Genomic DNA, 16,218 nt, shown 5'->3' with positions numbered 1-16,218 from the left:
TGAAATTATTTGTATGTATTAGTGCCTTTTAAATATATTTAAATTTTAAACGCAGTAATATATAGCATATGTCACTAATATCACAGCAGGATGTGCCTGCCTTTTCCTAATTGTGATAAAACACTGAGGCAACGTAAAATACCGCTGTTTGCCAACACTGCTTTTAATCCCTAAAGTTAATTAAGGTTTAGGGCTGGAGAATCAGTGTTGCAATCAACTGCTGTCAATGTACCGTGCTTTGAGGTTCTGATCGTCACAGGTTTATCTCCATGGATAATTAAGCCACTCCATAACCGCACCATTTTCCTCGTTCTAATTTCTGAAGGCTCAAACTGAAAAGCACATCTAATCTGTCTGCTGCTTTGCTTTGATCTCAGCAGACAGGACGTCCAGACTGTACGGCTTGTTTTCAGTGCGCAGGTGTTAAAACTAGCAAAGTCGTAATAAGCTTCTTAAGCCTTCTCTTAACCAAACTATCAACAACTGCCAGCAAGTGCGCTAAGCCGTTGCGGACGAGGGCTGGGGGAGGGCAGTGGGTAGGAGGTGGGTCAGCCATCATCAGGATAGACGAGGCCAGAGGAATAGTTTTAATGGAACAGTCTTGAAAAGAGGACTCTCTCACCTGACGTTACCTCTGACTAAGGCACTGTGGATTATGGTCTGGAAAAAAAGAATTCCCCTGCTTTCCTTACCCAAAACCATAACTAACACAAACTCCAGGACAACAAAAGCAAACCTGATGTGAATTCTTGATTTGTGTAAGCTGGCAATTTCAACCCAAACTTAGGACCATATTGGTGCAAGACCCTCTCTTGGTCCTGGCCTTTATCCACAAATCGAACACCACACCATGACTGCAGGCAGGGGCAGGGACGGGACATGCACCAAAATCTCTTTTCCAGCATCGAAAGTGTTCCAACAGGTCTAACCAGTCAGGCCTGAGGTAAACCATCATATAAACAAGCGATCGAGCCTCCTCGCTGGTGCGCCATGCGCCGTGGCCTGAAATGGCTGCAGTTATGTAATAATCCACGTATTTCTCCATAGGGGTGTGCATGGAATTCTGGAGACGAGACACTTTGTATGTAACAGCTCCCTCGACAACCATCAATTGAGACTCATTTGCCATTGTTTAGCGTCATGATGTCTGTTTCCTGTCCGCGGCTGATTGTGTGATTGGGTTTCCATCAACTCTTTGTTCTGGCCGATTTGAAGGAGCTCGGCCGCATTTCCCCTCACAGCTCCAGGCGACCCCTGGGATCACACAGCCGACGCTCTGACTCCTGAGCACCAGCCAGGTCCCGTTGCCGCGGCGTTACGTTACGCGCTGGTCGAGCTGGACATCAGGCTCGTCTGTACACACTGCTCCCTCTGGCTAAATGTGAACCACCACCACCACCACCACCACTCCTTTACGCACACAGATCCAGATCCACACCCTCACTGATGACTTAAACTAAGCACAAGCTCATTACCGCCTGTTCTTTTCTAAAGCACATGTGGATTTCCTGAACAAACTTTGGACAAACACTTTGCACTTCTTGCGGCTGCGTCCAGTATGATAAAAACTAGAACATATAGTACAAGTAATTAGACCATGAGTCACACGGCCACTGTGTAATTTCCAGATTCCCAGGGTTAAGCTGAGCAAACCAGGAAAGGAGCAGTAATAGTTACCCAGTAAGTAACATGACTCGAAGGAACATGGCAATAAAAAAAAAACAAACATAGAACTTAGATAAAATATTGGCAAAATACATATGTTAAAATATTACGACCATTATATGTTGATTTTCCTAACAGTGCATGACAAGGCCTGGAATGCATGTGAACGGCAAGTGAACAAACAGTTCTCATAGGGGATTTGTTGGATGCTGAAACACTAGTCAAACACAGAGACCCGAGTGACGAGGGCCGAATTGTTATGAACAGATGAATGAGTCAAGAGCATCTCAGTGACGGCAAAGCTTGTGTGGTGCTACTGGTCAGCAGAGGTAAGGATCAACCCACTGTAGTCCGACAAGAGAGAAACCACAAGCTTTTGGGCACAAAGGCCATCCTGTTTGGGTCGAAGGGCTACTGTGGCTCAAGTGACAAAAGTTTTTAATGAGGATTGTGATGGGGGAAATGTGGCTGTGTAGTTGCAGACCAGTCAGAGTGCCCATAAATATATGCATTTCTGATAGTGGCAGATAACTGACTAGACCTCGGAGTCCTGGTTTTCTTTAGCTAGTTTGTCTTCTGTGGATCTTAAAGGATGGAGGGTCAAGCCGAACCATACTTGAAGCTCGAAAGGCTCTTGGTTCAGATCAGCTCTTGACCATTGCCATCAAGTATGGAAGGGCTGGTCCGGTCTTGTCTTTGTAGGCCAACGCCAGGGTTTCGAATCTGATACGGGCAGCAGCTACAGGAAGCCAGTGAAGAGAAGGCAGCAGCGGAGTGGCTGATCTTAGAAACGTTGAGGACAATAATGTGTCTTAATGGTTACATTGGTCAAATTGTGTTTCATGGTATTACTACACAATCACTTATTGCCCAGACAGGTTCATTTCAAAGCAAGCAAAGCATTGTGTGCCTTAAATATAAAACAACGCATTTGGAGCCTAAATGAAAGCACAGTTACACCAAAGACTAATGAATGCCCTAGAGGTTTTGTTGTACTCTGAATTATAAAATGTAGTGATCTTCCTCACTCAGGGTGCTAGAGAAACGGGTCATTGATTATGCTTGGTTTAATCGGCTCTCTGGGGGGTTAAATGCTATCACGTGTCTCAGCATCTTAATGATTGGTGAACACACGAGAGGATTTTCTTACTTTAAGGTATAGCCTAATTACAGCCAAAATCCAGCCAGTGAAAATGTGTTACCTTTGCTATCTTCCTCACTCAGGGTGCTGGAAGTGACTTGCGAATGACTGTAATCCTTGGTTTACACGACTTCTCTGGAGGTTAACTGCTATGGCTGTTAAGCCATGGGTTGATTACTACCTTACAGGCGGTGATCTTCCTTGCTTTGGCCGCTCGAAAAGACTTGTAATGCAGCTTTTCTTATTATATTTACTGTATTTCAAAGATATACTTCTAGCTGAGCAATTCTTTAACATGTTATTTATGCTACTTTTACAGTAAACATTTTGAATTATCATTGCATATGAAATATGGCATCAATAAGCTTGCTTGTCTAGCTTTGTGTGCAATGCTGAAAATGCACTTATCATGGAAATAGCAATAAAATACTGTGAATACTCACTTGATTACAATGAAACTAGGATTTCAGGAGACTGTAACCAAGATTGGAGCCTTCAATTTAGTCAGAGACTAAATGCCCCCTTTATATTTTTGTGTTTGGGGCTATTTTAAGGCTGAACCCTTTATTAACTGTTGCACAACATATGAAGGCTTACCTGTCTGAAAGCTGCCAGGGTTTCCTTTAACAAAAGCATGTCAGTGAGAGTTCAGAGCACAGACCAGTTCAGAAACTGGGGGATCCAGAATATAATGGTGGGGTTGGGGGGGGGGGGGGGGGTGTCTGGAGAAGCCTAACGTTAATAGCCCATCATCATTAGAGTGGGTCCTGTTACTTAATGATGGTCAGACCTGTATGCGTCTCTCTCTCCCTCTCTCTCTCTCTCTCTCTCTCTCTCTCTGGGCAAATCGGTCACGACGACTGGTCACTGAACTGGCCAACATATACATAGAGCTAGCCCACCACCCTGAAGCAGATCAGTGGTTGATTCGTGCATACTGAAGCAGCCTGAGCCCAATGCCATAGACAATGGATGCACAGCCTAACTTTTTGGTCTCCTCCTAGCTACTTTCTCATTGCATCTCTAAAAAAAAAAAAAAATAATAATAAAAACATTAACCCAATTTTTTTTTTCCCTTGAACTGTTTTGAATAGTTCTGCTGTGTCAGAAATGGCAACGAGTCTGTGCCCCTGTATTGTGGAGTCATGGCTCCAGCAGCCCTCTGCTGAAACACTGGGCAACACCCAGGCTAAACACAGGGACTCTTCGAGGGGCTTCATTGTCCTTGCTCTGAGGTGAAGTCGTGACAAAACGACAGTCTTATGACGGTCGAAACACCTTATCACGACGGAGGTTGTCCGTTTGTGTCAGCGGAGTAAGAAACGCAGTACCTGCCGAGGACGAGTCGTAAGGTTACAATACGCCTCGGGACGGTGACTAGGCTCCCACTCTCCTTAGCATGGAAAAGGCCAGTCTACACTGACGACCGAAGGCTGGAGTGAATGGAGGCATATTGCCGAGGCAGGACGTGAGGGCACGGTTAAGAACCGCGCTAGCTAACGTTACTCAGGGCGTTTAAAGAAGCTCTAGATAGCTAACTTAGCTAGCTCGGTGTTCTAGCTAGCTGGAAGACTGGGCTACACCTCGGTAAATCGGGTTCACCTCGTATCCGCATTGTTTCGGCACCTGACAACCCGCAACCATGACTACAAGGGTCGCTAGTATCTAGTAGTAGTAGTGCTAGCTAGCTAACTTACCGCTGTCTTAGCTAGCTACTGCCCTCACCTTTAAAAACACTCCACACTTCTCAAATCACGAAAAAAACAAAATACCACTGTCTTTTACACTGATCCCAAAAGCGGGTCTCCTCCCCACCTCCGTCTGAGAATCAGGGTGTGAAAACCGGGGACAGGCGGACAGTCATTTTGGCGTGCAGCCGTCTTCATAGCTGTGTAGCTCGTTAATTTAATTAAAATCCAGCACAAATATGAAGACAAGGTCAGACTAATTATCTTTAATGGCCGTTTTTTTCTTGTTTAATCTAAACACGGTTACTAAGGTAGCTAGCTAAAGTTGGTAAGCTAGCTATAGCTCCGTCCACACACACAGGCACACAGGCACGGTCACCACGGGAGCTACCAGCACTAGAACATGGGAGGCTGGTGTGAAGGTAAAGCACACAAGCAGCACCTTTCCCCACTCAACCCGAACCAGCAACAGTGCACACAAAGGACAGCTGTAGTTGAAAACGTCTTACCCACAGATCCGTTCCCCAACTCATTTTTCACTGCACTGAAGATCAAGCTCCGATCCCGAGGCCGTCTCTCCCGCTCTGAACGCTCGGGCTGTGTCTCGCCGTGTGCCGTCGTGTAAGTTAACCCAGCAGCAGCCCTACGGCTTCTCCATTTCCCCACACGCAGGCGGCAAGCAGCGCGGACTCTTGGCTCGGTGAGCTGGAGGCCGGAAAGCTAGCCCAATGCTTCCCCCGCGTGTTCACGTTTGGGAAGTTCACGTCTCACGCCTTCGTGTCGGTTACACACACATGCTGTATCAGTAACGTCGCAGGAATGATCCTGTGTAATACCGAGGCTAACCGGTACCAAAACAAACAGCACCCCCCATTTTCCATTTTCCATTTTCCAGCCTCGACATCAACCTCATAAAACAGTAAACACTAATAAAACACTCGGTTATTGATATTTTCATTAAAAAAAAAAAAGGCAAGCTGTGTGTGTGTGTGTGCGCGCGCGTGCATTTGCACATCTGTGTCAGCAATGGGTGCAACTTAAAGTAATGGAAATGCATTCGTTAGAGGAGGTGTCCACAAACATTTGGACACGTAGCGTTCTCTAATAAGGGTATTGTCCGTTACGGATTCTTTGAACCCACCCACCCGTTCGTAGCGCCCCCTAGCACTTGTAATGCAGCCGACATGCCGCCTCAGATCCCCAGCTCCACTGCACCAGATAACGGATGCAATATCGCTTAAGACTGATGAAGAGAGAGAGAGAGAGAGCATGGCCAGCTGTGCTTCCTCAGACTCCAGCTGCTGATGGCAATTCAACTTTTTATACCAGATATTGGATTGTAATACTAATAAACCCACCCATTTCCAGTAACGTCCACTTTATTGTGCCCTACAATAATAAACTCTATTTATTTATTTTGGCATAGTTGAATAATGAAGGTTCAGTACATGCAACTGCATACAGTGAACCTCAAAGACTGTTGTCTCTTCATAGGACAGAAAATCCAACAATCAAAACAGGGCTGTAAAGCCGGCCAATTCCAACCCCCTCAAACTTTTACATTTACATTTATGGCATTTAGCAGACGCTCTTATCCAGAGCGACTTACAAGGTTACTCATATTACAGAGGTGGGCCAATGTAGTGTTAGGAGTCTTGCCCAGGGACTCTTATTGGTGTAGCGCAGCATAGTCACCCAGACCGGGAATCGAACCCTGGTCTCCCACACGTGTTGTTGTAACGCAATGGTAGGTGGTGGTGTTATCTGTTGCACCACACCAACCACTGTCAAACTGTTACCTAACAGTCCTGACTCATTCTTTTCACCCACATAATTTGCCATCACACCAGTGAAACGCAATGGCAACTTCACAAGAATACAGTGTTTTGATTTGGGATGTGATGCGAACCAGGCATGGGAAAGCACCAGTCGGGAAAAGCACTCTTCAGGGAGGTACTGCTCAGACAGGTTCCACTGGGGAACACCAGTAGGGAAAGCCTAGCTGTGGAAGCTACAAGCTAAGACTGGCCCACTTTACTATAACACCTCTTCATCTCTCGTCACACTGAGAGGACAGCAACAACATCTGGTAAGACTTCAGTGCTATGTCATGTGGCTTTTGTGAGCCATAACAGTGCTGTAAACCAGCCAATGAAATTTAGTTCACCCTATATCACCCTATCCAGTCCAAATACACCGTATGCATGTACACTAAAGTATTGGGACACCTCATTCATAGTTTCTCCCAAAATCAGGGCCATTAAAAGACTTAATATATATAAAAAATGTTGTAGTAACTGTCTCTACAGTCCACTGGAAGGGTTTTCTACTAGAAGTTGAAGCCTTGCTGTGAGGATTTGATTGCATTCAGTGGCAAAAGTGTAACTTTTTTATTGGACAGCGACGATTTGGACATCTGTGTCTGCAATGGGTTAAACTTAAAGTAGCTGAAATGCTTTCATTACAAGGGGTGTCCACCAACATTTGTACATGTAGAATACTTTCATACAGAGTATTGTGTGTTACTGATTTATTTGTTCATCCAATTTGGTACTGCCAATTAACACACCCCTTCTTAGCATTAGCAATGTTCCAGACACTAAGGACTCCTCCTCTTTTCGAAGTGCCGGTGATGCAGCATCACCGGGCAGCAGACACTACGGACGCACCAGCTAACGGACGCTTGTGCTGGCCAACATCGCTTAAGACTGATAAATAGTGAGAGCACGGCCAATTGTGCTTTCTCAGACTCCAGCTGAAGTCTGATGGCCCTGATTCAACTTTTTCATTCAGTCACTGATTTTACAGACAACCAGCCTTTAAATGTGACGCTCAGGTCTGATGTGTTGGTCTGTTTTTTGTCCAACTGCCTTGGAAATATATTTAGTGTGGTTTATTATTTCATTTCATTTCATTTCAAGTCTGATGGCTCCCAGTTTAACATGCTGTAATAAAATCACTTCGGTATTCTTTATGTGCATATTGTCCTTTTTAGGCCTACAGTTTTTAAATGGGTTGTGGAAGCACATTATTTCTGGATACTAAAAAAAATGCACTGTTTTTCCACTAGCTTTGAACTTAAATGTTGAACTTAAACAGCAATGGTGGATCCCGGTCTCTTAAAGGAGACAGTGTTCATTGTGATGCATATGATGCTTTGTTATCGTAATCCAGCCCGGGGACAGTTTGGGTATGAAAGTAGAATCTTTTTGTAGGAAGGACATGATTTGGACACTATTACATTAAACAAAAGGCAAACCACACCAGCATCAGTTTCAACCAATTTTAATTATTTACATCAAGTGTAACACTGAGGGAGCACTTCACAGTAATATACTATTAAAAGTGAGCTTTAAATTAGAATCACACAAAATATACTTTTTACATAACAGAAAAATACTGTTAATTTGTCAACCTCTGCCTTTTTTTTTTTAAATCCCTGTTAAAATTCACATATTTAAAAATTAAGAGTGTTCTGTTTGTCATTGCACTTGAAGGACTGCAGAGGTGGCCTTTGGTATACAAAATCTACATGAAAGGAAAAAAAAAAAACAAAAAAAAAAACTACAAACTAAAAACCTCACCATACAAAAGACAATCTTCAAGAACGTGTGATTTCCAGAATTTAATGTAAAAAAATTATAAATAAAAGCAAAAAATAAATAAAAGGACAGTGTCAAAATAAAAATGCAGAATGGAATCTGGCAATGAAATGAGTATCCTAAATGTTAAGTGTTATAGATTATTATGCACTGACAAACATGTCTAAGATGGCTTTGAATGCAGAGAAGGGGAAATTGTGTGTCTCCGCTGTATTTCTCCACTGATATTAGAAAATCCCTAATATCTTTACTGACAACCCAGACACCTATATAATGATACCAAACTAGATAAAAGGCCAAATAAGAAAACAAAAGGCAAACTGAATTGCATGGTATGATGTACTATTTGGAAGGGAAATGGAAACCAGTCAAATGAAGCAGGGGCAATTAAACATAAGCAAATGGCTCAATTGCAAAATGCTCCTTTAAAAATCAAACAGGGTAAACCTATTTGAGCTCTTAAACCTTTCCCCACCATAGCTATACCACTGTGAAATACAGTACTTTCAACTGAGTAGTTAGAATAGACCTCTAGCTGTTTTAAACACCAGGACTCTGTTTATACTTTAGATATTTCATGTAACTTTTCTGTTAGATGGAAATCCGTCAGAATGAGGTAATCCTAACAAAATGGAACCAATGAATCAATCAATCCATCCATCTGGTCAGCTTACAAAAAAAAAAAAAATCCATCCTTTTCTCAGATTCACAACATTGCACATCTTCCTGTTCAAGTTGGACACCTTGTTGAACCCCTGATGAGTGGAACGTCACGTTAGATTTGAAAAGAATAAACAACCCCCCTCCCCCCGTTGCCATCTACACAATACATTTCCAATGTTTTTGTATTTTAACCATGAAATCTTTCACAAAAGGCACCATGACATGTTGGGGGGGGAAAAAAAAAAAAGAAAAAAAAATTATGGCAGGGAAAATCCAATCCAAGCCTGAATTGGGGTTTTCCAGACTGAGAAAAAGGCCAAACTGCTCCTTAAAAAGGATGGTTTAAAAAAGAAAAAAAAAGCACATTTTCTTCTGCTACAGAGGATCTGGAATTCAGAGATGAACGATAAAGACACAAGAACATATTTCCATATTACATCCCATAGATGATTTAAGGCAAGGCCATCAACATCTATGCTTTAACATGGTATCCAGTGTAAAAAGTACAAAATCATGTGAACAATATTGCGAGACTTTAAACAAACTTTCTCATAGGAGAAAACAAGCTCGAGAGAGAGTAACCCAAAAAAAAAAAAAAAAAAAAAAAAAAAAAAAAAAAAAAAAAAAAAAAAGGAATTGCACCCTGTTTTGAAGGTTGTTTATAGTCTTACTTTAAAATTACACTGATTATATAGTTTGAAAAGGGTAAAACTGGAGACAGGCCGGGGCATTCAGAGTAACTCAACATTCTTGTCTTTGTCAGATGGATACATTCATGATGTAAATGCTCAGATTGGGACCTTTGTTTTCATATCAACATTTCCTGTCAGGAACAATATCCCTCTGCTCAAGCAACCACTGGAAAACCTTTCGCTATCTAAACAAACATGACCTTCAATGCTTCTCCTGGATAGGGAAACAAATGCAGGAATATATCTACAACAACATAAAAAAAATCCTGTGCTTTTAATAAAAAATAATTTAAAATTCAAGTTTACATATGAAAACATTCTAACGTTAAAAAAATGAGAAGAAGGTAGAAATGAATGTGCTATAGAAATGGCAGTTTGCGGTGTCACTGTAATCTAGCGATATTGCAGTACTGTTGTGGGTTTGTGTGTTCTGCTGCAGTGAGTGTCCAGTCACAGTGGAAATACACAGTGTTGAAACTGGTGCCTGTGTTCCGTCTGGACAAACAAACCCGTGAAGAAAAATAAGCCCAGGCCTCACTGACCCAACATTCCATACCAGTAAATAATGGATACTTTAGAGTTTGGCATAACTGTAGTATACAATGACTATTAACCCATATCTCCAAATAACTTCACAACTCACAAGTCTTTCTATGGCTAGACACAAGCACACCCGTTGCTCCAGAATCCGAAGAGAGCTTAAGCATTACTGCCTTTAGAGATCTGTCAGTTTCTTGCATGTAAACAGTTTGCGTTAAACATGACACTCAACAAATATGATTACAGAAATGAATGACCATTATTACTATAATGCCTCCTTGATCCTCCCCATTCACAGTTAGATTGGCTTATTGTTTCTTTTGCTAAGCATTCTCAAGTGAAATAACTTTACAGAAGTTGTGCCTATTGGATAAAGCCTGGTCAGTGTTCCCACACCTTTAGAATAATGAAATACCAGCTGGAAATCCGGAAGTCTTCACTGAAAGACCACAGAGAACTGAGAATTCCAGTAGTGGAGATGTGCATTTGTCTTGCCTGACTGTGGAGAATAACATTTAAAGGTCACTTAAATAAAGCGGGCCATGGCACACTAAGCTGATCTAACTCGAAGGCCTTTTCAATAAAGAATCATGGGTTAGTGGCATTTTTGCTTCACCCATGTAAATAAGCGTACACCACTTTTCCATTAATGCTGAAACACCTGTACATGGATCTATGGAATCATGAACGTAAGGGTGACTGACTGCATGACACATGCTACGCTTGAATTGTTAACTGACTGGTGTACACTGAGCCCAAACAGTTCATGCCTGATCTACTTCTACTGAGTGGATCTGTTGTATATCGAAAAACACAGACAATATCCAGTTACTGTGAGCAAACTGTGTAGTGCGACGGTCACAACAGTCAGAAATTGTTCCTTGTACAATTATGTGAAGCAAACTGGAGAAAATGTAGGCCCTATTAATTTCTTTAGTCCCTACTGTGTCATACTTGTCACGAAAGAAGTAGCAAAACCTGGGCAAAAGGGGTCGTAATGTGTTCTGGATAATAAGCTTATGTAGAAGTGTAAAACTCTGTTCCCAACTGGCGATTTCAAAGAGAAAGTCAACTGTAAACAATGAGAGCGGGAGAAAGAGAGACCATTTGTAGTGATTTTACTGAGGTACTTCTTAGAGAATATTCTCTGTTGCCAATCTAATAAACAAAACAACATATTTAAAAAAAACTGGAAAAAGTCTTGAGGGGCAGGTTGGGAAGGGGTGGAGGGAGGTGTGGACCCACCAGCTACCTTTGCACAACATCACTGATCTCTTTAATACAAGAGTGCAAGTTGTCCAGGGCAGGGCTTGTCCCAGCTCCACCCACACCTCCTCCCCCACCAGTAGAAGAAGCCCTCAATTCCTGCAGACTCAGTTCCAGCTTGCCCACGGCCTCACGGAAGGCGAACTTGTTCCGTGTCTGCGGGATGCAGTCTACGTAGCCCGAGCAATAGTCGAGCAACTGGTGGCCAGCGTCCAAGACCTGACTACTGGAGGAAGGTTCAGCACTGCTGTAGAGAGCATTGCTCAGACCCTCTGCACACTCCAACAGAGCCTCCTTGCTGATTTTCTCCAAGGGCACGCGCTCCGCCTGCTGCCGAGTCCGTCTGAGCGTCAGCTTGGAGGAGGACGTTGGGATTGAGCCTCCGGAGGAACCGTTTGCCATCTTGGTCGAGGCAGTTGTGCTACCAGAACCAGCGGAGGCAGAGAGCACTGGAGGCACTTGCGGTGGTGGGATGCATGGTCGTGCTCCTCCTGTCCCCCTCCCTGACCTTTTGACCCCTTCTCCGTTGACCTCCAGACCACTACCGACTTCTTCGGCTCCATCTGCACTGTAGGCGTGCTGGAGGGAGCGTAGTAGCGTAGGCGGAGGAGGTGGGGCGCACTTGGGCTTGACGAGTCGTGGCCGGTCGCGGTCACTGCTGCTATCAGCCAGCAGCTTGAAACGGTTGCCCTGAGAGTCCACGCCAACCAAATGCACATCAGCTGGGCTGTGCTTCAAGGTCGGCGAGATCAGAACTGGGACTTTGTGGTTGTGCGGCCCTGTGGATCCTGTAGTGGAGGTCTTTGAAGGGGAAGGCCAGCCAAGCCGGTCCTCTGCATCTGCTTCTCCCCCCACCCCTGGTGCCCTAACCCCTCCTGATGCCCCACGAGGCAGCAGCTTGGCCTTTGGCCTGTCCCTAATCTGAGCAGTGCCTTCGTCCAATTTTTTCAGCAGGGCGTCCGATGGCCGGGCTGCGCCATTCTCCGGTTGCGAAGCGGTGGAGGCTGTGCGCTCCAACGTTGGCTTGCTACGGTTCCTGGGTAAAGTCAGCGCCATGCGCTCCAGATCAGGCAAGCCAGCAGACATGGAGGACGTAGAGTTGGAGCGAGGGAACGGCTTGGCTCCTCCACCCCCAGTATCATCAGTTCCGGAGGGCTTCCCAGTTCGTATCCCTAAGGTCTTTTTAATAAGGCGGGGGGTGAAGAAGCCTGCCAGGCCCGCCCAGCTACTACTGCTGCCTACTTGCGAAGAGGCAGCTCCAGAGGAGTTTGACCCCGAGGGTTTTTGTCCAAATGTGGCACCGCAGCAGCGTGACTGGACATGGTTTCCTTCTCCGTGAGATGGGGAGAAGCTCAGGCCGTCCGTTTGGGGCAGTGGGGGAGGCCCACCGAAACTTGCTGCGGGCTCATACTTTTTGTGAGGCTGTGACTCCATGTCACGGAAGGAGTTGCTCCTCACTGGGAGATTGTGCTGAGGCTGAGACGAGGAAGAAGATGAGGATGATGACATGGACTTCTTCTTCATGAAGGAGCTGAAGAAGCCGGCCTTGCGGTCACGGGTAAAGCCAGCATCCAGCGGGTCCTCAAGCAGGCTAGAAGGAGATTTGTCTCTCTGCTTGCGGGGCAGAGCAGGAGAGCTGCTGGAACGGCCATCACCGGCCAGCAGAGATGCAGCAAGACCTAAAGACAAGACAACTGAGGTCAGAGACAAATCAACAGACACAGACCGTTTAAGTTACCGCAGTGTAATTTCTGACAATGCTGAGAGTGAGAACACGGTACATTCTGAATTATCTGCTGTTAAAGGCTAGGTTCTTAAGGCTAATCTGACTTAAATGTACAGTGTGTCGGCATATCTCTTGACTGCCATCATTTGACCTTTGACTTACTTAACGCAAGTATTTTATTGACCTATTTACCTACATATAGCTATCTGACCAATTAAGGTGTATAGATGTATTAGGCTGGCCAGGTGTTGGGTCTGTGAGACAGATGGTGGAATATATACACACACACACACACACACACACACACACACACACACACACACACACACACACACAGGTTAAACAGCATAGTGGTTCAGTCGTGACAAAACCTCTCCAAAATTTAGAGCAGAAGAAAAGTGTCCTTTACTTTAGTATACATTCATGTAATTGCATTTATCCAAAGTAGTTTGGAGCCTTTTTATAGATCTAGTCATGAAATGTTTACACAAAGTAAAAAAGACAGTCAAGGTGGGATGGAACTAAGAGCATGGAGGTCCTGTCTGTGCTTCAATTTACACTGAACCGATTAGCAAGACCAACAGTATACTTATATAAATGAACTGAAACCTTAAAAGCCACAGGCAAGAACTGGCAAAACAGCTGCTACTGATTATATCAGTTTATACACTCTACCAGAGTGTACCAGAGTTTATTACCCAATGTTCTCTCTTCCTTCTATTTTGAATATGACACAGTACCAAAATTGCTCAGCAGTTCCTATTTGGGGCTTTACAAGGTGAAAAGGGAAAGACAGTGAAAACAGCAGAGGCTGTTTTCGAAAACGGTGAGTAAGGTAATGAATTAAGAGGGTCAAGGTTTCACTTTATTTGAAATGAAAGGCAAGGCCATGCGATGAGTGATTATGTATTTATGGGTGAAAACCTTTCAAAAAAAATACAAATAAAAATAAATGTATACACGTGCTTTAAATATCTTAAAACATAAATAGTTATATACTGAATAAACCATGCTATACATGTTAGTGAGGTTACATATATTTTAATCAAACAGAGGTAAACATGCTGGTTTGTAGGCAAGTTGGGATGGTAGGTGCTTATGTATACTTATGGACAACAAAAGAGGACAACGAGTACTGTACAATGAAAAAAAAAAAGGAGATATTTATATATGAAATGTACAAAATGTACATCAGTGTATACAATCACCCAACCTGCTACACTGCTACTAAGTTTTATACTTTCTATTCTACTTTGTTTTTGGTGTACATGTTAAAAATAAAACCAGTCAGCCTTTTTTTTTATTGTAGGCTTATGCTAAATCCAGGTAACTGTTTACTACCCTATACAATACAATAAAATATTTGTTACATGTGAACATGCTTTACATGTAAAATGTAAACAAAATACAAAAGTTTAGTTTTTATGTGTATATAGAATACATTCCCCAAAATATTGGGCCCAAAACACTGCTGATACTCATATGCTTCAAGTTTGGGCACTCCTGGTCAGAACTGTGAATAGCTAAGCTAGTAAAAGATATCCTGACTTCCAAAAAGACATAAGTTAAAGATCAATTTAAGCAAGAATTACTATATTTCCATATTTTCCATTTCAAAATAAGAAAAAACAATTGTCTGCATTATCAGTACTTATCAGTGTAAATATCTTCTTGTAGCAGATTAGAGTCTTTCAACTCTTTGTTTTTTTAGGCTTAGGTCAGAAGACTATGAGGCCCATGGCAAAACCTTCAGCTTGCAGCTCAGTAAGTCCACTGCTTGTTAAGGTTATGATAATTATCCTAGCCATCCTCTTATCACCTTCAACATTTTTACTGGGTGACGTCTGCCTTCAGAATTTGCTGTTAATTAACTGAATTAATTATTTCCTCAACCAAGGAAATGTTCTCTGTGCCACTGGCTGCAACACAAGCCCAAGGCATGATTGATCCACTCTTTTTCGTTTAGGCTTCACCTGCTTTGTGGGCATCAGTTATTTTAATTTTCAGAATGTTTTAATCACAGTATTTATAAAGCTTAACTAGTTATAGTTAAAGTCCGAGATCTTGGTAAAAGTTATTTAAGAGATCAAAGCTCTTGGGGTGCCGAAAATTCTGAATCTCTTCCTGTTTTCACTCCGAAATCCGAAATTGTACAAAACAAAAATAAAACACACTAATCTGGCTTAACATTTTGACAAGAATGATTAATTTTAAACGTTATGCCCCTCACTTAGCTATTCAAAGACACAGAAATATTGTCCTGGATGCCCAAACTTTTGAATGCAACTCTATATACACGTCTTTGTCATTTGACCAGGGGAGCTCACATTTGTGCACATTATGTAGTGATGAAGTGAAAATAAGTGAACAGGAAACAGGAATCACCTACAGTTAACACAGTTTCTGCACATTTTAGAGCATGATTCATATTTATTTTCTTTTAACATACTGGGGGGAAAAAAGACATCACATTTAATGCACAAGTTTTTTAATGTTAAATTATGTAAATAAACCGTAATTATGCTTTAGAATGTGCAGAAGTGTGTTCTCTGTGGAGAATGTGAACATATTTACACTTCAACACATAATGTGACCAGTAAAGCCCAAACACTTTGCCTGTGTGTGCATGTAGTATGCTGTGTATAGAGTGTTTAAAATGTAGTTCCTTTAGTCTAAGAGGAACACCACTCCCATTCTCTTGAATTTGTGCGGGACTCGCGTGTAGCGGGGCCAACCCGGTATACCTGCAGGGCCATGGGATCCAGGCTCCTGCTGGCCGTCTAGCCCTTCCATGTTCTCCTTATTGTCCGAGTGCTTCTTCTGTGGGCGTGCCTTACAGGGCAGCAGGGGCTGGTCGTGCCCAAAAGCGTGCACTACCCCACCTTTACCAGAAGAGGCAGTCTTACACAGCTCCTCTGCCACTTCTGCAAAGCAAGAGTTCAAGGAGAGAAGATTGGTCTGACATCCTGCCTTTATTTTCAGTTTCAGTTAATAACATTTATCACTGACTGAAAATTCTTCCATTCTCTAATAAAAGAAATCAGAAATGGTTTCAGTATTTTACCAAATTTTAAATGAATGACCACTAAGTGTTATTTAGATGAGCTTTGTGCTATGGACAGCAACCAAAACACTAAACTGAACCAAAAAGCTAATTAATATGCTTGATTTCAATCAAGGTTTTATGATTTCAAGCAAGGAAATACAAGCTGTATATAGCTGTACCTCCCTCAGG

The 16,218-nt window shown here is 42.9% G+C and overlaps 2 protein-coding genes across 5 annotated transcripts in view; both read right to left on the bottom strand.

The window, feature by feature from the left end:
* fnbp1l (formin binding protein 1-like) overlaps window positions 1–5,178 on the bottom strand; it is a 53,710-nt gene extending 48,532 nt beyond the window's left edge. For both annotated transcript variants that reach the window (XM_072681665.1, XM_072681666.1), the window contains exon 1: window positions 5,004–5,178. In XM_072681665.1, the coding sequence (XP_072537766.1) occupies window positions 5,004–5,027 (24 nt within the window). In that variant the 5' untranslated portion in view covers window positions 5,028–5,178. The remainder of the gene's footprint in view (window positions 1–5,003) is intronic.
* Window positions 5,179–9,402: 4,224 nt separating this feature from the next.
* The window catches only part of abl2 (c-abl oncogene 2, non-receptor tyrosine kinase), a 35,924-nt gene continuing 29,108 nt past the window's right edge, over window positions 9,403–16,218 (bottom strand). For all 3 annotated transcript variants that reach the window (XM_072681635.1, XM_072681636.1, XM_072681637.1), the window contains exons 10-11: window positions 15,728–15,907; window positions 9,403–12,936 (exon numbers count right to left, since the gene is read on the bottom strand). In XM_072681635.1, coding sequence (XP_072537736.1) covers window positions 11,240–12,936; window positions 15,728–15,907 — 1,877 coding nt within the window. In that variant the 3' untranslated portion in view covers window positions 9,403–11,239. The remainder of the gene's footprint in view (window positions 12,937–15,727; window positions 15,908–16,218) is intronic.

The sequence above is a fragment of the Salminus brasiliensis genome, chromosome 6 (genome assembly GCF_030463535.1).
Source record: "Salminus brasiliensis chromosome 6, fSalBra1.hap2, whole genome shotgun sequence".
Classification (NCBI taxonomy): Eukaryota; Metazoa; Chordata; class Actinopteri; order Characiformes; family Bryconidae; genus Salminus; species Salminus brasiliensis.
The sequence above is the reverse complement of the archived record's forward strand: the minus strand, read 5'-3'. Positions and strand labels throughout refer to the sequence as shown.